General features: G+C 42.9%; 1 protein-coding gene across 8 annotated transcripts in view; it reads right to left on the bottom strand.

Annotated features, from left to right (window-relative positions):
* Positions 1–25085, bottom strand: part of CACNA1C (calcium voltage-gated channel subunit alpha1 C) — a 2322072-nt gene that overhangs the window by 513487 nt on the left and 1783500 nt on the right. For all 8 annotated transcript variants that reach the window (XM_069628642.1, XM_069628646.1, XM_069628641.1 and 5 more), the window contains exon 33: positions 21745–21810. In XM_069628642.1, coding sequence (XP_069484743.1) covers positions 21745–21810 — 66 coding nt within the window. The remainder of the gene's footprint in view (positions 1–21744; positions 21811–25085) is intronic.

Raw genomic sequence — 25085 nt, 5'->3', positions numbered from 1 at the left:
CCTGTAGGATTGCATAGAATAACCTATTTAGGGTTTTGAAGGAACAAGACAGCCCCAAGGGAGATGTAATTAAAGCAAGAGCCGACTACAAATTGGTTGTTAGGTCGAGGAAGGAGTACCTGGAGAATCAAGCATGTGAAGACCTTTTGAGTGCTGTATCCTCCAGGGACTTAAAGATGTTTTGGGAGTTTGTTGCGTAAGGCACCCCCATACAGAGGAATAGTGACACACAGGGAAAATCATGTTGAAGCTAAATTATAGACTGCCGACTTTTCGGCACTCTATGAGGCGACAGAGTATGGGCGGGGATTGGGCCTCTCTTTTACGGCTGACACTGAAAGAAGTACAGATTGCCATTAGCCAACAGGCACAACATCGTGCACCAGGACCAGACGTGGAGCTCCAATTTGTGGGCTCCAATGTTGACAATTTGTTTTAATTCTTTTCTGGTAACAGTCTGTCACCTTCGAAAAATGCTATTATCCATCCAATCTTCAAAAAAAGGGAATGTGTGAGCCCTTTGGCTTATAGAGTTATCTCGCTGGACACCTTATTCAAAATCTTTGGCCGCATAATACTAAAGCATGTTGAGGAATGGATCTCCTCCAAGTCGTTCCTTTCGGACATCCAATATGGCTTTAGGCCAGGCTTGGGGACTGGTGACCAAGCACTTAATTTGTATCTGGTGGGGGCTCAGTCAGTCCTTTTTAAGGGCAAGCTGATTTATTAGGCTTTTATGGACTTAAGCACAGCCTTTGACAAGGTTAACAGAGTCAAATTATGGCGGGTGTTTGAGTCCATGGGCTGTCCAAGCACTTAATTTGTATCTGGTGGGGGCTCAGTCAGTCCTTTTTAAGGGCAAGCTGATTTATTAGGCTTTTATGGACTTAAGCACAGCCTTTGACAAGGTTAACAGAGTCAAATTATGGCGGGTGTTTGAGTCCATGGGCTGTCCAGCTGAACTTCTAAGAATCTTGCAAATTATTTATGAGGGCACCAAGGCATTTGTACGCTTTTGGCGAACAGGGGCAATGTACCAGTTATTTTGCAGTAGTGACAGGAGTTTGCCAGGATTGTGTTCTGGCCCCAGTCCTATTCACCTTGTACATCAACGGATGCTATAAGGCTCTTGTAGATTCAGGTGTAGATTTTCCTAGGTTTTGGAAGAAAGCTTTTCTGGTTTTCGCGTACGCCAACAACACTGTCATTAAAGCCCGAACGCCAAAGGCGCTGTAAAAACGTATTCATGTTTAGACCGATTTTATGATGAACCTGGATATAAATATAAACACAAGCAAATCGGCTGTCATGGCATGTTCCTCAGGTAGAACAAATACATAAAAAATGAACAGCATGTTCAGCAATGTCTCTGTAATACCGCAGGTAACCGAATTTGATTATCTGGGTATATGCTTTTACTGAAAATTGGAGGGGGCTGGGTCATATAAATAAACATAGGATTAAAATGGGCCAGGCATTTGGAGGGGGGGGGTGTACCACGTTTCATGAAAATGTGTCAAGGGCAACCATCGAGGAGGATCATGGAGGTATACTGTGTACAGACAAAGGCAGTATCTAACTATGGGGCCTCCTTGTGGGGATTTGAAAAGGTATGAGCAATGGAGGTTGTGGAGAAGAAAATCCATAAGAAACTATTGCGTCTCCTGTGTGCAGCTGCTAGTTATTCTGTGCATGTAGAGCTTGGAGTGAAACACATTGGAGATGACTGGTACGCAGCCCCATTTATGCATTGGTTGGGTATATGGTCAAACCCCAAAGCATCATTGACCCATGAAATCACAAGGGCATTGATGCATGGTGCCCTTTGGAGTAGGATACCATGGCTGAAGTGTATAAATGGGTTTATAAAATAGGTAAATTATCGTAATCTTCTCTGTTCTGTGAATTTGGTAAACATGAAGGAGCACAAAATGTATAAGATGAGTTTGATATATCATGGAGTGCAAACGAGAATCAATTGGGATGTTGCTTGAAACAAACATTGATGTAATTCAGCCCTATTTGACACACAGCAACAACTCAGTGGATCAATGGGCTCTGACAAGAGCACGCTTCAACTGCTTGATGCTGCGAGTAAACACTATGGGGGTAATTACAAGGTTGCCGGTCCGTAAACAACGGTGCCGGTAAGCTTGCTGGTACCGTTGTTTCTGGACCGGAAACTACGAGTTCTGCAAGCGGGTGCCTTTCCGCCCACCAGGTCTGACCAAACCTGGAATGAGGCCCATTATCCCTTTTCCGAATCTTAGGAAGTAATTGCTATAATGGGACATTGTACAGGCAAATAGTTAAATGAATATTGGTTGCTCAGTCCTTGATTGAATCATCCAGAATGTAGAATGTGTAATTCATCTAGCATTTTACGAATGCTTTATGTTTGAATTCTTCTGTAACAGCTTGTCTTCCTGACATGACAATGTCCTTCTTGAATGTAACAATTGGTTTTCATTATCACCACAAGACATTCTTTGTTCACCTTTTTGATAATACTGTGTTTACACTGTAACTGCCTGAAGTCTTGACACTTGGTACAGTCGAGAATATTGCATCGTCAATGTGAAGATAGCAGTCATTTTAGTTTCAGGTTTTGAGTTTTTCAATGTATTTGAAAACAAGAACATACACATCTTTGATAAGATCCCTAGGAGATAACGGAGGTATGAATAATGAATTGGGCCCGAGACTGCTATCTTGAGGCCTGGGGGGATTAATATTGAAGTCCCACAGTATTTATCTCTATAATATTTTTTATGCTTTATTCCAAAAGGGAAAATGTTCAGCAAAAGTATTGCTAATGTTGCAATGTTGCAAGGTCATGTAATGAGTCTTTTATTCTGTTCTTACCTAATTGGCCTGAGAGTCTGTTTCCAACCTGACCTGATGCTGATAAAGCACAACACATGAAATGCATTGGCTGGATGCATCAAGATAAATCAATTTCAATAAACTTGAAGTTCTGGTGTCAGCATGCAGAGTGAGATTCGTACTCTTTTGAATTCAAGTGAATTTCTAACAATCCCATTTCGTTATTAGCTGATCTTTTCCAGTGATCATGAAAATCAGGGACAAGTGTCAAAAACGTTAAGTTTTAGGGGCCTTTTGTTGAATGTCTGAAGTCCTTTCCATATGCCTTTTACATTTGTTCCTTGATATGTGCTTTTTAAGGTGGTGATCGCTTGCTGTACCTTCCTTTTGTGGTTGTAGGAACATTTGAATAGATGGTTCTTGAGAGCCAATCTTTTTAGTGTGAGGTTTGCATTTGCTTAGGGAAAGAACATCACTGTCCAGTTGTTCGTGCTTCTTGAAAAACGTCTTTGTTTTTAGGTGTGTACGGCATGTTTTGATATCTTCCATGTTTCAAAAAGGTGGTTGAATACTCTGTTAGCCAGAGAAACAGTGGAGATCATTGCTTGGAAAAATGTATACATAAATAGCACAGGACCTTGCAGAAATGAGACCTTTGTTAGGCTAACTCATGATTTTAGCTGGTAGCTTTCAAGACCAGATGGGTCTTCTTCCTCAGGCAGTTAAAGTACAACTGACAAGTAACATAAATGTATAGGGGAACAAGTTTCATTACATGTGGAGGGTGGAGATGTTTTGGGTGAACCCCGGGAAGAAGGAATATTCTTTGCATTTTATATTATGCAAAAGGAAAATGCAATTTTGGTGGAATTGGACTAGAAAGGAAGGAATATTAAATTCAGCTGACTTCTGAAAGGTTTCCACAAAAGAGTGCCTGTGATACAATGGATGAAACGGATGACATGGATAGAATAGACGAAAAGGATAGAGTATCCATGAAATGGATCAGTGGACGGAATGGATGAAATGGATGAAACAGATAAAGTGGATGAAATCGATAGAATGGATGAAGTGAATAGAGTGGATGGATTGGATGAAATGGATAGAGTGGATGAAATGGATAGAGTGTATGGAATGGATGAAATGGACACAGTGGATTGAATGGATAGATTGGATGAAGTAAATTGATGGAATGAGTGAGACGGATGGAATGGATGGAATTGGTGTAATGTTGTTGCTATATATCCTTATCCCCCCTGTCCCTGTAATCCCAACCCCTGTCTGTATATGTCCGTGTGTCGCTCTGTTCCCTCCCACCCTGTTCAGGTGCGTGGTCTCAGGCGCTCTAAAGATAACCACCACATCACATCACTACGCTTACTCTCCACTTTACACCATCAGTCAACTAGAACACAGCTATACCCCTGATTAATTCGGCCTAGCTGTTCACATATGCGTCCTTCAGGCCTAACGCAGCCAGAGTCTAGTCTTGGTGACCACCCACCAGACTGCACACATACAACTGATATCTCCAGCACCACACCCAACGCTAGGATGCAGCTTCCACCCGGCAATTACATCAGCTGCACACCTATCTGCGGCACCCACGCACCCTGCGACTCTATCTCTCTCTACTAACCAGAACTACGTTCAACCTACCAGCGCTTTGAGGTCATACCAATTAAAAATAGAACGCTATATAAATGCCAAGTAACATAACATAACATACGCACATTGTCTTATTGTAAAGCATAATAATGGGCACATTTTTAGCAGAGTAGTGAGGGTTATCAGCCCTTGATAGTACCAGCATCTAAAACTCAGGTTGGGAGGAACTGGGGAGGCGGGGGGTCTGTGGCTTGGAATCCTATTCATAATAAACATACAGGTTTCTCAAATGTAAACAGTGAACCCATGATTCAAATGATGAAATGTGTATTAAAAAGGGTGCTTATATACTTTATGTGCCAAATGTACACAATAACTGATTTGGAATGAAAAGCAGCTGTATGAGTTATAAGTATACGTTGCTAAAGGAACTGCATGACAAATCATGCATGCTGCATTCTTTCCCCCGAATGGTATTGATCGCCAGGGATTTTAATCCAGAAGCAGGAGCATGGGTTTTGGGAGATAAACAGTGCAAAGGTTGATGCAGGAATCTATGTTCTTGAAAAATATATCAATAGTCTTGAAATCTTCAACTTATGGCCTGGTATATATGGAAGCCAGTCTGGCAGATATAGGGGAAGAGTTTTTAGTAACCCCCCTTAAACTGTAGATTTTCTGTACTGTATGAAGTAAAAGGACAATCCCACTCAACAAGGCTATCATGGGCAATCTTATTGTTAAAGATATTGCTGGCAGAATATCCTGCTTAAAATATGTCATAAAGACACTACTCTTATTAGGCTGCTCACATCTAGTAACCAACAGGCATGATCTCATTAGAACTGATAAATAGTTTTTTGCAGGGATTCTTAAAAGGGCAGTAATTGTCGGGCAATTTTCCAACCTTATGTTTACAAGTACTGTAATAGCATATCTTCCACTTAAGCTGAGACTGCGTCTAGAAAAATGTCTCATTGACATAAGAGTGGTCCCTCTGGGGTGATTCATGTCTAAGGCACGTTTTGACCAAATAGAACCAATGTAGCTGTTTGGGCAAAGGAGTCCTGTAGGCTTGCATTTTGTACATTTGATCATATGTCAATACATACACCAATACCAGTTTTTAAGAGTAATATTAAAAAGAAAAATCCTCAAAGGAATAGGAATTGTGCTGTTTTAATAACTGTAAGGTGCTAAGTACATTTATTATATTGTTCTTATGTTGTTAGTCTATGTTTTATCTGAAATGTTTTATGATTTCTTTTATTTGAAATAATCATGAACTGAACTTGATCTGATCAGTTTGAAGAGCTCGCTAAGTATTTACCATGAAGCAAGCGATAGAAGTTAATTCTGTTTTTCTGTTTTTCATGTGAAGTGTCTGAAGTTAGGGGGTAGTCAAAAAATTATGTTTTAGGTTGGCTACAGGAACAAAACACGTCCTCACTTAATCTAGGAATATAAAAAGTTACATTAAAACGTTTTCCTGTCTCTGTCATTTGAAGATCGCATCCATGACTGTCACATTCATGGCTTCAATAACATGCCCTTGACTAGAAAAACGGTCCCGAAAAAGGTTGTTCTTATTGTTGTGGTTAGTGCTGGAGCTGTGTGTGTTATATGAGCGCCAGGGGACCACTCCAGTGGTGATAGTGTGCGGTACAAATAACCTTTAACATTAACATTTAACATGATATCTTTGAGGGGCTTGTCTGTTTCATCAACATACGGAACTCCTGGTGGAACGTGGGGCATGCATTCAGATACGAAACACTGGTGTCGTTGCAGGTAAAAGAACCCACATTATGCTATGTTGACTGTGTCTAGAACTATGATGTATTCACACATGTGTTACATTGCTTGTTTATGTATGGATGTGCCCCATGTTTATTGTAATGTTTCTGGATCTGTTTTTGGAAATCATTTGTTTGAAACGGTTCCATTTTTCTCAGCCTTTTGTCCTCCTGTAAAATGGGTTGAAGTCTCCTAGCAATCTTGTGCAGGACTTCCATGTGGGGATGATAGGTAACCATGGAGTCACAAGCATTGGTCACTTTCCGTTTGCATTCCAGATGTCATTTTGAGGTATGTGTGAAAATAAGGTACAACTCCACCTCTGTCACAGTTTCTATGTCAATTAAATAAACTGTGACATCTTGTTTGTTAGCTCTTTTTAGTTGGTTGTTTGCTACTTGTACTGAACCTTTGATCACCATACTGTACTTTGAGTAGCATGGGGATGTGTGCATGCAAAATAGAAAAGTTTTCTTACCCTAACGACTAGAACTGTAGCTAGTCCATAGTCCCCTTTCCTCCATACCTATGGGATATCAATTCCTCAAGGGATAGCAGCACAGCCTTTTCACATAGCAAAACCTCTTCTATAAAATGCAACATCGGAATACATGTGCAGAGCTAGCTGCAACCGCCCCACCCCATTGACGCTGCCCTGCACACGCCAGAGGCCTTAAATATAGGATGATCCTGAGAGACAGCTAGGTTTTATGCAACAACAGTGGCAGCGGCATGTGGAGGAGAGGAGACTATAGATTCAATGTACATGTGTCACAATGGTGAGTTTATCAAAGTTACCTAACTGTAGATATAGTTCTCCAGCATTGGGCCCACATTAAGGCATTTTTCTTATAGGTAGTCGGGCTTGTTTGAAAGCAACAGCCACCAATGCAGTAGGTCCTTTACATACAAAAGTGAACATATATGTATTGCTATGGGAATACCATTATTTCTAACCAGGGGATTACCACCTCAATGTCAGGGAATATTCAATAATATTCCGTGACATTGAGGAATATGTCACAGAATATTTCTGTTCCTTCCAGCTCCTTGCCCCCCTGCACTGGACCTCCTTACCTCTATCTATTCATTCTATTCCTTCCTTCTCCTCATTCTGCACATCCCTTAAATCTCTCCTTCTCCATTCTCCGCCATGAAACCCCTTCCCCCTCGTGCCCCCCTCCTTCCTTCCTCTCTCCGCTTGATCATCTACTTCCTCTCTCCCTCCTCCCCACTCTCATCCTTTCACCCTTCCCTTCCGTCCCTCTTCTCTTCCTCCTCCCTCCCTCTCAGTTCTACTGTTAAGCTTCCCCTCTTCCCTCCAGTTTAATTGCCCTTCTCACTGTTTTGTTGGACTGATTCATTATTGTATGTTGCTGCCACTGTTATTGTTTTATGTATCATGTTGTTTTGATGTTCAGCGCTTTGGTGTAAGGCGCTATATAAATCAAATAAAATATAAATACAAATAAATATGTGAATCTACAAAAGATCCAATTCTAGGGAACTTGGTCTTAGTCCTTGTTAAGATGGATTCCCAAACTCCAGCCTCCGGGTGGATTTTGGCAGGCCATCCGATTATGGTAAACAGTGACACACTAAGAATAGCCATTCCCAATCAAGCTCGTAGTTACATCAACTTGCTCAAATCTAACGATATCTAATGTCTATGACTCTGCAACGCATTCCTGCACCTATGTACATATCTCTGCATTGTTGTATTATATTTGTATTCCTGCACTGTTGTACTATACTTGTATTCCTTGCCTTCACATTGCGTTCTACTCTGTAACATGTTAACTAAGCCTTGCATATCCTTTTATTTGCTGCGCCCTGATACCCTTGGGTCTGGTGCGCATTTTAAATGAATAAACAAACAAACAAACATACCAGGCTGGCAAGGCTTCGTTTTAGGAGGGCCGTGTGAGTGATCTAAGGCTACAATGAGTCCAAACAGACCAACACCAATAATTCCAGTTAGACAGTAAGTACATAAAAATACAATGATTTATTAGGCCTTTAAAATACACACTGAGCAAGTAAAACTTCCTGTCAAATATCACACACTTACTATAAAACAGATAAATACACTCATCCTTAGGAGAAGAAAGAAAGCATACGATTAAAAAACCAGTGAAACACAGGTAAATACTGATATGCATGATATTCAGTAAAGACACTTTAGAATAACCACAGAACAGTTCTCCTAACACTTAATTAGTTCAGCCCTAAGATGGTTTGGGGCATTGTGCCCTACATTCATCAGTTTCAAAGTTATACTTTTCAGGTAGGTGTATTGAGAGATTGGATGATGCCAGTGGGTATGGTTCAAAATGCAAGACGTTATGTACAGTTCAGGTAAGTAAACTCACTCAATCCCAGACACTAGGATAGGCCTAGGACGGGATCCTTGACCAGGCCTCTACTGACCAAAGTCATGAAAGAGTGATTTAGGCACTGTACTTTATGCCAATGTAACCCTACAGAGAACAGGTGGGCTAAGGATCAGGTATGTCAACTTACTCGCTTGATGCAGAGGTCACTTTTGGACACAAGAATTCGTTTTGGTCAGTTGCAGTGCTTAGGAATCAGTTCCAGGTACCTTCCAGCTAAACACCCAAATGAAATAAAGGAGAAGACTTCTGCAGAGCAGGCAACCTCAGGACATCGCTTGGATGTGAAGAAGACAAGTTGCAACTGGAGTGACCACGATCAGGCAGTGAAAGGGGATCTTCCAGGGACTAACAAAGGAGCAGGTCATGCACAGCATTTGTTGATGCAAGAATCCTGGAAATGCAGGAGCAGGCTTCCTATTGTACAAGTGGAATCTCCTTTAAGTTCCAAGGATGCACTTGGAACGGCGACGAATGCAGTAAGGTAGCCCAGGTGAGAGCTTATCAGTCCACTGGTTGGTCCAATGATGCTTCTGAATACTCAGAAGGCATGTATCCTCGAGTACAGTTTGAGACTGGTTGTTCCCACCAGTTCGAAGGTTGAAGCACTGACAAAGGTCTTCCTGAGATCAGGCAGAGGAGCAGGGCTTTACCAGGACTTTAGTGGAGTTGTTGCTAGTCAGCTGCAAGTGCCGTTTTCTGGTTATTGTGAGGAATCTGAGGGCGTTCTCACCTCTTTTCCGCTGGCATCCTCTGCTCAGGTGGCCAGGGAAAGGCCATCACTTTTGGATCCCGACCCTGGGGATGGATATGTGAGGGAGGATCACCTGGGTGGAGGCAACTTGAGGACTGGGGAGAGGAAGTCTTTGGGTGAGACATGGTATCCCTGATACCACATGTTAAAGTGAATCCAATATTCCTCCTGCCTTTGTAGCCTATTGTCAGTCCTTGACTCTTTATTCTGACCAGAATGTCCCACAATCCTTTCACCTAAAGACTGTGACGAGGAGGAAACAACTATGAGTTATGCACACTTCCCTGCATTCACACCACTTTGGTACTGAGACGAGGAAGAGGGCTTTTGATGAGGTCAACTACAATAGGCAGGCATGTCCTACTAATATGCTTCACCAAGGTCACGCAATTAATGTGGAGGACTTGCACCAGCAGCCTGTTAACAAGCCCCCGGTGTAAAAGAGCGAGAGGGAGAGGTGGCTGGAGAGGAACCGGCTGGAGGAAAGCTGGGGAAGCAGGAGTGCGAGGGAGATGCCGGGGCGAAGACTGGCTGTGAGAGGGTCAAGACTCCTGCCATCCCTCCTCCCGATGCCCACAGCAGGAGCTGTGGGAAACAGAAGCCTCTAAGGTCCTGCCGGCTGCTGAGAGAGCGAGAGAGGCTTTCAACAGCTCCCGCCATGGAAGAGCAGGGCTGCAAACTACTCAGAATAGCGAGCACTTCCCATTGGGGATCCCGCAGGATGGCTGGAGCAAAGAGGAGTGAACCAAGAAACACGAAGCAGCAAGAGCTTACCGGTGAGTGCAGAGAGGGGAACACTCTCACCGGGGCGTCAGGGGCTGGGAGACCAACATACCTGAATGTCAAACAAACTGAATATTATTGCACATGCTACAGAAGGTCAAATGAGATGACTGGGAATAGTGAACAAGCTACCAAGTGTACTTTTGAAAGATGCAACGATCCTTATTGAATACCAAACTAACTGAAAGATATGATGAACATATTTGCGAAGCAAATAAAGTACTTTTGAAAGGTGCAAAGAGCATTATTAAATACTGAATTAACTAAAGGAAATAATGAGTATGTTTTGAATACAGCAACAAAGCAAAGCAAGTGATGAAGCATTATGAGAATTTATAAAGGAAGCGAAAGCAAGGGGGTGAGAAAGCGTAAACCTCATGGAGTGAACTGTATGAGATACAAGTTGTGGCCAAGCCAAAAAGACTGCCAAGAAGAATATGGAATAGGTATTGATCCAAAATACAAGAGTGCACAGGTCGACAGGTTGAGAGAGAAAAACCTGTGTTGCTGAAGAATTTAGAAGTACAGCAAAGTACACAGGGTTATCGGTTGCGTTACCTGAAATGGGTGGACTGTGTGGTCCAACAACTGTGCCAAGATGACTAACCCCTATTTCAAAAGAGCCAAGGAAAGCAGGGTTATTGGTTGCGTGACCTGTAATGGGTGGACCGTGTGGTCCGACAACTGTGCCTAGACCGAATGACCCCACTGGGAATGAACAAGGAGTTGAACTGGTACTGTTTTGAGCCAGAGAATTTGAACCATCAATCATGGATAGCCACTTGCCACAACATCTGCCCAGCGATAGACATTCAGACACCAGAATATGTACTGGGACCAAATAGTCCCAGCCCCCACATCCGGGCTCACACACAAACCGCCTCTTTCCCTAGGAAAGCAACAGCTTTCCCCTGGAAAGGGCTACCCATATATGACAATTCCGGACCCGAGGGAGCAGGAAAAAGCCAAAGAAGAATATGGCCATAGTACAAACAAAAACCTTGTGGCATTGTCAGGTCAAGGTGCTAGCCACCTTTAGTAGCCCTTTGTGGTAAATGCAAAAGTGCAGAGTAAAAGGTTTAAAACACGGTATAAAAAAATCTGCTGGCACCAGCTTATCCTAAGCACATTGTAAAAGTAACCACAGCGGAGTCTGCTGCAGAGTCTTTTGGTCGTGTTGGGAGAGACTCTACAGCGTTTTTGCTCCAGTATCCTGTGAGGAATTGTCCTCTTTCTACATCCACTAATTTTTGCTTGAAAATACCCAGCAAGCTGCGGAGCGGCCGCAGAGTCTGCTGCAGAGTCTTTTGGTCGTGTTGGGAGAGACTCTACAGTGTTTTTGCTCCAGTATCCTGCGAGGAATTGTCCTCTTTTTACATCCACTAATTTTTGCTTGAAAATACCCAGCAAGCCGCGGAGGGGCCGCAGAGTCTGCTGCCGAGTCTTTTGGTCGTGTTGGGAGAGACTCTACAACGTTTTTGCTCCAGTATCCTGTGAGGAATTGTCCTCTTTCTACATCCACTAATTTTTGCTTGAAAATACCCAGCAAGCCGCGGAGCGGGCGCTTAGCGGCCGCAGAGTCTGCTGCAGAGTCTTTTGGTCTTTAGGCTCTGCAGGCTCCGCGGCGCTGCCACAACCCGCTCGCACTTTCACTTTAAAGAACTTCCGTGAAAGACATCCTCCGAGCGGCTGTCTTTGCACAGCTCTGCATTGCTTTGCTGCCTTCGTGGTGAGTGAGAACTGCCCCCTCAGCCCCCCGTGTACCTCGCCTCCACCCCACCCGCCTCCCTCCTTCCCGTTCTCTGTGAGCCACGTTTCCCGCGACTCCGCACCCTCCTCCTGTCCGCCTCCTGCTCGAACAGATCTCCACCCGAGATCTCCCGCACTCCTGCTCCTTTCCCCGACACCCGATAACCAGAGAAGATAGCCAGAGAAGATCTCACTCTTCTGCATCTCCGCTCCCAAGAACCCGCCCACCCCTCCCTGTCTCCCGTAACACCAGTGATAAAAGCCTACACCCCGAAGAATCTCCCCATTCAGTGCTTGCTGATTTTCCTGCGTTACCGATCCTCTCCCTCCACTCGGCAAACAGACCCACCCTCCCTCCTCCCCCACCTGTCCCTGCCCCAGCAATCCCCATGTCCACCCCCGCCCACCCCGTTGCTCACCGAAACTTCAGCGACTCGACTTCCTTCACAATTTCCTTCACGACGCCAGACGATGCTCGCGAATCCCGCTGGCAGCGTTCTACTGGCCAATCCCTCTGATTGTACCGCTTGGATCACGCTCCTCTGTTGAAATTTGGATCTCACATTTGAATAAGCGTTTCCCCGCTGAACCTCCTCAATCACAGACTGTAACCCTCCCTCGCTCTGCTTTGGGATCACGCTGAAAGCTCCAGTTTCCTCTGAATATACAATCTAACTCCCTATACTTAATCACACATACAGACCTAGACCCAAGCCTGTACTTTGCTTGAAATCAGCCCAGACGCCTGTACGGCTATTTAGACAGAACACCTTAGCACAAACCTATCAGTGCACCATCAAAGAACTCAAACCAAGAAGAAGATATAAACTAAGCCCTCATTTTACTGAAAACAACCCAGACGCCAGTGTGATCTACGTAAACTGTACATCTAAGCCTTAATCCATCAGACCATCTCCAAAGACGCCTAGTATCAACAAGAAGACACTACCACTCTGTGCTAAGCGGACCAGCCACCTAGAAGAATTTGGACTATCTCGGCCAGGACTCTCACACGAGCTGGTTTTCATCCTTACACAGAGATTAACCAATACAGCTAGAGTAAGAACAAGGAACTGTACCCGAAGATTAGCAACTCACAAAGACTTTGTTCACCAACAACTACACCTGCTGAGAGACCGAAAGGGCTTGTCCCTTGGATCTCAACAGTGTTTTCCAACGTCCGCCCTACAGGAGACCGAAAGGGCTTGTCCCTTGGATCCTGTAGCCAGCAGGGCCAATAACAGACTACAACCTTCTCCGGCAGCGAACAAATCTGTTGAGATACCGAAAGGGCCTGTCCCTTGGATCTCAACAGAGCTCTACAAAGCTTGACACACGGGAGACCGAAAGGGCATGCCCCTTGGATCCTGCAGCCTGCAACTGCAACTCCAGACTACAACTTTGCAACACATCGATTAAATCTGCTGAGAGACCGAAAGGGTTTCTCTCTTAGATTTCAACAGAGATTTCCTTACCTCCTCTTTATATGAGCCAGAAAGGGCCTGGCCCTCGTTTCCGGTAGCCCACCTAGGCGACCAAAAGATCACACACCTTGGACTAGGACAAGGCCTGCACAACAGAGTGCAACACAGACCCTAGATCAAATAAAGAAGAAATGTCGGCAACCCGACCTAAACAGCTTTCAGTTGTTCGCCCCAAAACTAGACTGAGAACCAAACTTAATATAGCTGCCATGTCTGCCCTAGATTCTTCGCAACTAACGTTGGAACAATCACTCTCCAGAGCTCAGCCAATAAAACCTGTCCAGAAACACCAACAGAAACTGGATTCTGACATTGAGCACCCTTTCATTCCAGACGACCCCCACAAAATAAAAATCGAATCAACAAAGCAACTGAACGATCAACTAGTCCTTCAGAATCAGACCAACATACAAGCACAAATCCAGAACAGCAATACAATAACTGATCATACCATTCAAGGCTTCGACACCAACAAAGACTATGATCTGGCAAATGGTCGACCAGGTAACGCCCCTACTCAATTACCTAACGAGACTCACCTAACTGAAGCCTACTCACGAAACCATGATGAACAAGACCTTCCATCAGCACCGTTGTCTCGTAAACCACACCACCTACACCTACCAAATACAATCCAAAGCGTAGAAACTGGAAAACTAGAGCCCATGACAAATGATACCACGGCCGATAATACCACGCAACAAAACTCCGAAACGAAACTCGTAACTCTTCGAAATCGACCGGCACTACCACCACGAGATACACTGACCACCAACTCAGTCTATGAGCAAACAGAAAAACCAACTAACCTATCTCACAACCCTGCTGAACTACAGGAAGAATTTCCTGCGCCACATCTCGAACCACACCACCACGAGATCTCACACAACACTGCTGAAAAACAACCAAGTGAACACAAGGCAGACTCTCTCAAAACTCACCTTGTTTACAGAGAAGAACAACGGGCAAGCACAAAAGACCCAAAGATACCTGAAGCTGCTAACTCTCGATCAGATGGGAAACCACCTAACAGTGAGAGTCAACAAACGAATAATGAAAAAGAAAGACAAAGCGAATGTAACACCAATACACCCAAGTCCCATCTCGCCAACATAGAACAACCATGGGCGATTCAAAAAGGCTCTAGTACCCCCGAAGCTGTCAAATCACAACCAGATGAACCACGAATCACTACCATCTTACGAAAATCACCAAACAACCTAACACAACACACGAAGAAAGAAAAAGCAAGATTAGCTAAACTTGCATGGTTGCATACTCACAACTCAAGCAAATTCCCTCAAACTCTGGATAACGTCAATAATCAAACCATAACTAAGGCAAAAAGACTATCATTGGACATAACAGAAATTGAATCAATCATGCTAAGTCTCGACAAACGAAAAGAAATATTTGGCACAATATCTGGAACTCATCAATCACAGCTCACCTCAACCCCATGTCTGACACAAGAAATTGGAAAAAGATCGATCAAAAGAGAACTCGAGTCAAATCAAGCAGGAAACCACAATATTCCTACTCGATTCACCTATGATACAGATGAATCCTTCTATACACCTGATCCCACGATCAAAAACGAACAACCCATGCCCCCACCAGGCGCAACAGGAATCAAATCCACCATTCCAACGTTCAACAAAATTGAACACGAGGATCACACCAACTCCAGGATTCCGACTACCATGCTCGACTTGCAAAACATGCTTATGGCAGTACTCTCGCAATCCATGATGCCCTTTATGAAGCTACACGGAACCATGAACGACAATATCAAGGATCAAGCAACCCTTTTAGCAATGATTCACTCCAAACAGATTCATACTGAGAACTATATAACTACAATAGAATCCCGCCTCAATGTGGAAGCAGAGCAATCCAATCGCTGGCAACAACGCATGGCGGAAATGGCAAGAAGCGATCGACAGGAAAAAAAACAACCTAAATAATGAACTACTAGCTCTACTCAAAGTACAGCAACAATACCAAATAACGCAGAAAACAGATACAACAAGCAACCAACTTCCACTAGCTCCCCAACCAAATGATACGTTACAACAAACAACTGGAGGAGCTCGAACTACCGGCGCAAGCCTCACAAAACGGAAAATTGAATCTGTCACAATCCTACATTCAGAGACTCAAGATGCTAATCAATTAACTAAGAATAACACAGAACAATATCAGATCTTTTTGAATGAAAAACCTGGCACTACTGTGAAACCAATCCAGTCAAAAGCAACCAAAAAAAGACAAACGGGCTCTAGAGCGTTCCTCAGAACAATAAAATCAACAGAACAAAGTCAATTGTCAACAACAGAGAAGTCATTGAAACAAAGCCATCCATTACCCACAGAGAAGATATCATGTCGCTCGACAAAGGACATGAAGACCTCAAACCGACAGCAACAGACCGCAGTATTACCAACCTGCGAACAACCAGAACCACTATCTGAACCCGCTTCCCAAGATGATGACCTTCTAAACCTTTCAACCCACGAAGACCAGGAAACAGATGACACACCACTACCCATACATCCTGCAATGCCCTCAAGCTTCATAATAATAGACGAATACAACACCAGCCATGAACCACTACCAATGCACATATATGAAGAAATCTCAGAGGGCTCATTACAAGAAAATTCAGACACATCTCTTGACCACGGTTCTTGCGTGGCCTTATTATCAGAATCCTATGACCTAGTAGCAGATGACTCTTTCGCCTCACACGCAACATCTAATACCGATTGTACCTTCCCTTCCTTCGTAAATCCGCTACAACAAAACCAAATCTACGAAATTCATATCGAAAACAAAATCAACAGAGCTGAACCATTAATACTCAACAGAATAAACACTCTTTGCTTGTTTGGAGCAATCTCACAATTGCAACATATAACAACAAACAAGATCGATTTAATAACCTTCAAAGACGATAAGCTCCTAGACAAGATCGTTGCCGAACTGTCTGATCCAAATGACCAAGAATTTATTCTATCAAAAAGTGCCCAACTCCATAAACTTGGCTTTAACTGATGGGCGTCTACATCAACAAGAAAACATCCTTCAAGAAAGCAGATGATCAATTACACCAAAGATCACCTAGGAAAAAACGCAAACCCGACCTATGTCGCAAAATCGGAAGAATGGAGCAGACTAGACCGACCATTCAAAAGAATCTACGAGCGAGAATCTTCATTCACAGAAACCGTATCCTCAAGAAGCTCAGTTTACTCCAGTTCATAACAACTACTGAAACCAGATATCATATGGTCACTCTGCTCATGGAATACAAGAGGAAACCTGCATCTGTTCACTCAGCCGTCCACTGACCTCGAAAACTATCAAATCATATGCCTCCAATAGACTTGGATCAGTGAAACGCCAGCGTGCGATGGTTTCCTTGCCTTTCTAAATCCCGCCATAACCAAAAAACAAGGCAGGCCAGCATCAGGTCTTCTTACCTTAATTAAAATAACTCCTCAATGGAAAGTACTGACCAATGAAAATATCAATCCTTGGATTCAATTAACAATAATAACAACGAAGACGCCCACTCAAAACAAAGAAAACGATGAAACAAGAATTGCTATACTGAATTTATATTGGAACCCTGCAGCAATTACAACCGACACATTTATTGACGGTGTGTTCATCACAATTGACAAACTAGTCGGAACCCATCACCATCTAGAAATAATACTCTGTGGAGATCTTCACATCAACTTAATCACACAGAATGGCACTCCACAAGCTCTTGATAAACTCTCTCCAAAAGCATCAATATGGATGAACGAAATACTCACGCGAGATCTCACCCTTCTAAACCATGCAAGGAACAATTCCACCCCCTTTGTGCCAACATGGGCCAGAGGCTCTTCAGTCGCAATTATTGACTATATATTTCTTTCAAAAAATCTGCAAGAATCGGTCAACACAACCCAAACGATAGTCTGCAATAACAGCGAACACAACAAGCTAACAGTCCATTTGCTTTCCACCATCAAACAAGACATACTCTTGAAAGTACCTGCGCTTGAACTTGACGGAACATTCACAAGGCTCTGCATTCCACAAACAGCGATATCACTTCTACCGACGAAACTACTTGCCTCACCAAAGACAGATCTTGAAAAATTGAACTATGGGTGGATTCTGCTCGCTTTTCACCCAACAGTCAAAAACCGTTCGTACAGAACTCACCTACACACATATAACGAGGAAATAGCAGAAAAGAAAAAGGCGCTGGCAAAATCGTTAAGACACCTGAAGAAAACCAAAACAGTAGAAAGTACTATGCAGATCTCAAAATTGAAACAATCATATAACAACTGTAAAAAATCGCAAAAATCAATCTTGCTACAAACAGACGCAGAAACCATAATGAAGACATACCAATCAAACAACACAAGAGAACTTTGGAATCTATTGAACGACAATCCCCAGAAACACAAGCTAACGGCCAATGTACCACAACAAACATGGATTACCCATTTTTCGACCATCTATGCGGACCGACCACATCAATCTGAAGAAGAACCAATCAATAATAAACCAAAATGGACAGTATCCGTCTCCTACGACGATCTCCTATGCATGATAACAAATCTCAATTCATCAAGAGCACCTGGCCCTGACAGACTATCAAACGCTGTACTAAAGCAAGATCCGCCGGCATGGGCAAACTTCATGTGCCAGATAATAGACATCATAAATACACACAACGAAAAACCAACTACTTGGAGAACGGCTACAATTGTTCCGATTCATAAACAAGGACCCCGCGACCAGCCTAAGAATTTCCGCCCAATTGCTTTATTGGACCCACTTGGAAAACTTTTTGCAACAGCACTCCTGAGACAACTCACTACTTGGGCCACTTCCAACGGACGATTTTCAACACGACAAACAGGTTTCACTCCCAAGGTCGGAACATCAACCTATTTCTACTTCATCTCATCAAATACGAAGCATCAACAACAAGACCATGATTTATGCTGCATTCATCGATTTAAAAATGGCCTTCGATGCCATACCACGGCAAAAGCTATGGGCAAAATTAAAAACATGGAACTGTCCTCCGAGCATTCTGGAACCAATCATCTTACTCTATTCAGAAACTTCTATAAAAGTGAGACTCAAAACAAGGCTTTACCACCGCTCCAATAACTACATCAAATGGTCTAAAGCAAGTATGTCCTCTAGCAGCAACTCTTATAATCTTTCACATCAGACATCGAACAACATTTGATAAACACCCAAACTAATCCGCCGAAAATAAATTCAACTCCTGTCCCTGTTATGGAATATGCGGATGACATCATCTTGCTCGATAAAACCCCATCCGGATTACAAGCTGCCTTGACATCATTGAGCAATTACATGAACGAAAACGAACTATCAATCAACATCTCAAAAACAAAGACAATGCTTCTGACGAAACCACAATCAAAACCAAAACAACAACCATATTTCAACATTAATGGAATACGACTAGAAAATGTCACAACATTTAAAAATCTGGGCATATTCATCAATCAATCAAAGACTGAATCACAATGGTTGGATAAAGTGGAACAAAAGGCTCAAGCACTGACACGACAGAGATGCATTCTCCATAGGAAATATGGAAAATGTTCATTTAAACCTATCATTGCGTATTACAGACAAAAATACATCCCGATAATAACATACGGAACAGAGACAATGATGAACACAGAAAAAGTAAATTGGGTGAAATTCGAGTCAACCTTTTGGTGCAAGATCCTAACTCTTTCTCAATCTTATCCAATGCCGAGAATACGATACGAACTAGCAACACAATCCATTGGATCCATTGTATGCTGGAAACGACTAGATTTCTATCGTAAAATACTATCGGACGACAAAATCCCTGCTATCCAAATCCTGAAAACCCAACCAAACACCCTTAACAACACAGTGTTAGAAAAATGGAAAAAATCTATCATCAAAGAAATGGAGCAGGAAGAGATATCTGAAGAACTTTTAATCATGCGTCTTCAACACGCCAAAACCAAACTGTTACAGAATGACTGGATCAAAACCATCCAACAGAAAAACACCTACAAACAGACACTTCAATGTAACAAAGATAACAGAAAAATACATGAACTACAGCCGTACTTGTTATCATTTCCTGATCAAACCATCAGATCAACATTTCTAAGAATCCGGCTGAACATTCTACCCACAAACTCTTATCTGGCTACAACAAGACAGATTCCAAAAGCACAAAACTACTGCCGCTTCTGCAAAACTGAAACTATACCGGAAACCATATTCCATCTGGTTATGGAGTGTCAGTCTCTTGTACTTCAACGCAAGCAATTTGGCTCCCACTTTGATCTCGCTTCACAACAAATGAATACAGAAGAAAGATGGGCCGCCATCCTCAGCGGAAACAACAACAAATACATATATACAATTGCCCTTTTCCTCTCCAGTATCCTTGATCTCAATGGAAGAAAACTCTGAACCACAACAGAGCCTGGACGTTGATCTTCCTTTTTTTTCTTTTCTTTTTTTTTCCTTTCTTTTTCTTTGCACTTTCTATTTTACTTCACAAATAATTCACAATGATAGTAAAGTTTGACACCAAACTAAAACATCAAACAAAACAACAACAAAAAAGTAACCACAAAGCCATTACAGAAAGAAATATAAGGATACAAAGTATCCTTACCACTCTACACATTAGGGTAATGTGTGCAATTGTAACAATACAAGAAATTCACTAAGAAAGACTTAGGCCTTCATTACAAGGGTGCGCTGGTGCCTACTGGCAACCTCGGTTTACCGTTTCCACCACCTCATGGGCGGTGGCGGAACAGTAAGTTCCCATTCCCATGGGGTCCCATAGGACTCCATGGGAATTGGAACACTGAAGCACCAGCACCGTTGTTAACAGTGCCGGTGCTTCAGTGATTTATCTGCCAGTAGGGGACTGAAGTACTGGCAGGTCAGGCCTGCCGGTTGTTCACTGCCCCTAACGGCAAACTAAGTAACCTGGTCCGGACAAAATGCCAGAGCCGGTAGTACCAGCAGTTTTACCGGTACTTTTTTCGGACAGGGTTACTTGTAATGAGGTTCATTGAGTTTGTGATTATAGCAAATTATTCCCTTCCTAATATTGGTCTGTAATCTATAGGATCGGAAGTTAAATCTGGATAACGTAGATGGAGATTAGCAGAAGATATTTCGAGTGCCACGGTCACAAAGACTTTGTTTCATACAAGAGTACTCTGCATCACACAGCTGGGCAAAAGGAAGCAAAAAAGGAAGTCGAGGACTCTTTAAGTATCAAGTTGGAACCGATTGGAGGAGCAGGGTCATGTGCATAGGTGACATGGACTATGAGCAGAGCCTCTCTTGGAAACTGTTGTTTATTGGAAGTAAGTTTTATTCTGTTGTAGATTTCAGCAAAATAAGTTTTTAAAAAAAAGTAACATAATGTTTTCCTTAAATGTAGCTGCTTGAGCTTCTTTAATTAAAGAAAGAGGAGCATAATGATTGCCTTTGTGTTTTTAATAGAATCACGACTTTTCTAAATGTTATCCTGGAAAATCTTAATGATGTAACTAATAAGGAAACAGGCTGGTGTTTCCTTAACAGAAAGGCATAAACCCTCCTGTACACAGTGAGGAAACTATCAACTCCCATCATACTCTCAATGATGCTGAATAAGGATATGACAATGCTAATAGGAATAATATTGAAGCTGATGATGGTGCATGTCTGGTTGTAAAATTACTTTAGGGCAAGAGACTCAATCCTAATGTCTGTTATAGTTAACCCTCTTTCAGAAAAGGTCTGGCGCTCATACAGGTTACTGCCCCAATAAATCTGTTTTTATCAATGATGAATGCCAACAAAACGAGATAAGGGCCTGCCTCCTCATCCTTCTCGCCCCCCTCCTATAAAGCTCCATCGACAAGTACCACTAGTTCTTTATTATTTTTTTTTTACTTTTCAACCAGTGTGTGGTGCACTGTGGTGGATGGACAGACAGAGGAAAAAGATAAGTCATATGTGGGGGCCTTATAAAAGTTAATTACGGAGCTTAACATGTACTGAGTCATCTTCCCCTCTAGGGAGCAAATATGATTCCGCTCGGATGCTCTTGTAGGATCTCCTGTCCTCTGATGGGCCTCTCTCTCCTGATGGGCCTCTCTCTTCTGATGGACCTCTCTCTTCATACACACGAAACAATGCTTTACCTGGATCATTAGATTAACAGCTATAATCACTCATAAGATTTCTTTCCTTGCACTCTCATCTTCAAAAAACGACAGTCTACAGCATGACTTACCTGCATCCCAATCACAGCGTAGATGAAGAACAGCATCACGATCAGGAGGGCCACGTAGGGGAGGGCCTGGAAGAAAAAGAAGAATGCCTGAATGCGCTATACAAATTAACCAACATAACGACATGTGCAATCTGCCTTAAACACACAGTCTTGGCCATTGACACAGACTTCATAGAATATATATATATTCTAATGCTAAATAATAATACACTCCTATCACTACCAGAAAAGGCACAATAAAAGAAAACACTGCAGCTCACAAAAAGCAACAGTTGGGTGCTGGATGCAGAAGCCACTCTGTGTCCAACTTTTAACCATTTGCATGTACACTTGTGCAAATATTTGCAAGCTCTGGTCAGTAAGTGACACCTGATTGTATACCTTTTAAGGCATACACGTGTTTTTTTGTCAAAATGTGCAGTTGCACAAATCTGGGGATGAAGCAGAGAGGTGAAGCTCAACATTTTAGTAAACATACTATAGACATAGTGGGATGCACTCACCATGTCTTTTCCCTGTGCTTTGTCAACAAGTGCAACACACAGAAGGGTCTATTGTTGACCCCCGGACCCTTCATGGAATGATATGAGCATGGGATAGCAGCCACACAAGCAGCTGCTCTCTATGGTACATTCCTACTTGTGTTTTTGAGGTAGAATGCCATGATTAATAAAAATAATGCATTCCTTATATAGCGCTAAACACCCATAGGTCTCAGAGCGCTGAAGACAATGGATTACATATGGTAATCCTTTTTTGTCAGTATCCCCGGACACAATACTCAGGGCTACTCACTCTTAAGGTCCTCTGGACTTCTTTCAAAGTTATTTCCCTTCTCCCGCGTTCATGACCCTTCTCCTGAAGTTCCTTTAACCTCACCTATAGAGATAGGATTCCAGGAGCCAACCCTCCTGAGTCGCACAGGAAAACATTCCTGCTGCAGCCATCTGCTGTGTGGGCAGGGCAGAGTATGTCTATCAGCCTCAGTATGATGCAGCTTACCATAATCAAGGTATTGCACTTTGTCTGGAGACCATCATCAAAGTGGCCATCCTTGATGAATTACCAAAGCTAATGGCCACAAGAGCAGCAGAATAATGATGTAATCAAACAACACAAACAATCTGAAGTCTACATCCTGATTTTAATTCATTTATGCTGACGAAGCAGCCATGCTTTCAAAGACACTGAACGGAATTAATAAACAATTAGCTGCAATGGAACAATTCAGTATAGAATATAATCTGGTGGTGAATACTACAGCACAGTGTATGCCACAATTCTAGACACTCCAGTGAATGGTGAAGATATTCACCAGGTAGATCAATTAGAAAGTATCAGCTATGGGTCCTGGGTGCAGTAGGTAGACCGCAGTGAACACATATTAAGACGGAAGGGAGGGGAAACTCTTTTACATATGCAAAAAATTGTCAGCTGTGTCAGTTAGCCTTCTCTTGAGGTTTATAGGGCAACAGCATGAAAACCAGCATTTTACAGAGAAAAGCTCTGGGGAAGTTAGATCTTGCTGAGATAATTTTTTGAAAAAGGCCATAGAGGTGGTTTGCGATCTTTGTAGGCAGGAGGTAGACTGGGGAAAAAGACCCCATTTTACAACCACAGGCCTGCTGATATGAAACATACTACTGTCAATGTCTCTAAAGGTACCTCAGTAGTGGCCACACACTTACTGCGCCCACACACACACGGAAGTACAAGCTGCCTGCATGGAAACCTTCCCCCTGATGGACACAGGGACTACCAGCTGTCTGGGGATTTCTTTAAAATGTCTGCAGCATTTGCCACATGGTAGTCTTGTGGCAACAGCGAGAGAGGGGGGTGATCCCAGGGTGGCACACCTGAAGTGCTTCCATGTGACAACATTAAAGATCGACTCCAGCAAACCTCAGTAAATAATTGCCTATGATAATAATTTAGTCCAATTTTTCATTACCCAGTGTTCATCCTCACAGACAAAAAATGAAAAACAAATAGAAAATTAAATAAATCCAACCGGAATTAAGGGATATCCCTTGCAGCAAAGCTGCCTCTTGAGAAAATATTATGGGTCATTCTTTGTAGCAAAGCCACTCCTTGCTAATTGTGAAGGGTCATCCCTTATAGCAAAACAACACCTTGAAAAATTGTTAAGAGTCTTCAGTTGTAGCAAAGCTGCTCCTTGAAAAATTAGTAAGGGTCCTCCCTTGTAGCGAAGCTACTCCTCAAACATGTTTTAAGTGTTATCTCTAGTAGAGAAGCCGCTCCATGGAAAATTCTTAAGGGACATCCCTTATAGCGAAGCCACTCCTTGTACTTGTAAAGAAGCAGCTCCTTGAAAAGTTATTAGGGTCCTCCCCTTTTACAAAAGCTGCACCTTCAAAGCTTGTTGCCTGTTAACCCTTGTACAAAAGCTGCACCTTGACAAATTAAGGGTCATCCCTTGTAGTAATGCCGCTCCTTGAAAAATGGTTAAGCGTTATCATCATCTTCCACAAGAGAAGGGGGTCCACTGGCCCACCACGGAATGTCTAATAAATGATGACGAACAGCCTCCATGAAGACCATATTATTATGACCCACAAAACCACCCAGGATATTGTTATTTTCAAAGAGGCCCAGGAAGGCCTTCTCTAGAAGATCTCCCTAGGACCACATCAGGGTCCATGTTGGAAACGGGTGAGGCTTGCAAGCCCTTGTTAACCCTCTCATGGCCTTTCCCTATCACACGCCGTGAGCCAGATAGGTGATTCGCTAAAGTAAGCTGGACAATCTTAGGAGGGGGTGGGGTATGTAAGGTGCTGTGTGTGAAGGCTTCAGTCTGGGATAGTTGGGTGAGTACAGGAAGTGGTGAGACCAAAGAAGGCAAGAGCGAAAGGAGTGCAGAGGCTATTATAAGGAGGGGGAGGGGGTCTGTGGAGTGTTTGTGTGTGATAGTGGAGAGTGTGAGGAGTAGAGGTAGAGAAGGAGTAGCGGAGAGGTAGTGGTAGTAGTGGCAGATGTAGTAGTAGCAGGTGGGAGTTGAGACAGTAGGTAATGGGAGTAGCAAATAAGTAGAATAAGAAGTAGAGCAGTAATTGTTAGTAGAGGGCAATAACGAGCGCGAGTGAATAGAAGAAACTGACAGTTGTAGTAAGTAAGTTAAGGTACTAAAGAGATAGTGTTAGTAGCAGAGAAAGAACAGTAGTAGAGGGAAAGTAGGAAGAGTAATGGTGAGTGCGACAATATGAGTAACTATCAGCATATAGAGTGAGTCAGAGATTACAATAAGAATAGCAAGAGGCAAGGATGTGGGGTGGTAGGAAAAGAAGATAACGGAGGTAGAGGGGTAGTGGGATGTACGAGCA

Source organism: Ambystoma mexicanum, chromosome 12 (genome assembly GCF_040938575.1).
Source record: "Ambystoma mexicanum isolate Mex_15411 chromosome 12, UKY_AmexF1_1, whole genome shotgun sequence".
NCBI classification, from domain to species: domain Eukaryota; kingdom Metazoa; phylum Chordata; class Amphibia; order Caudata; family Ambystomatidae; genus Ambystoma; species Ambystoma mexicanum.
Note: the sequence above shows the minus strand (reverse complement) of the source record. Positions and strands in the feature narration are given on the sequence as shown.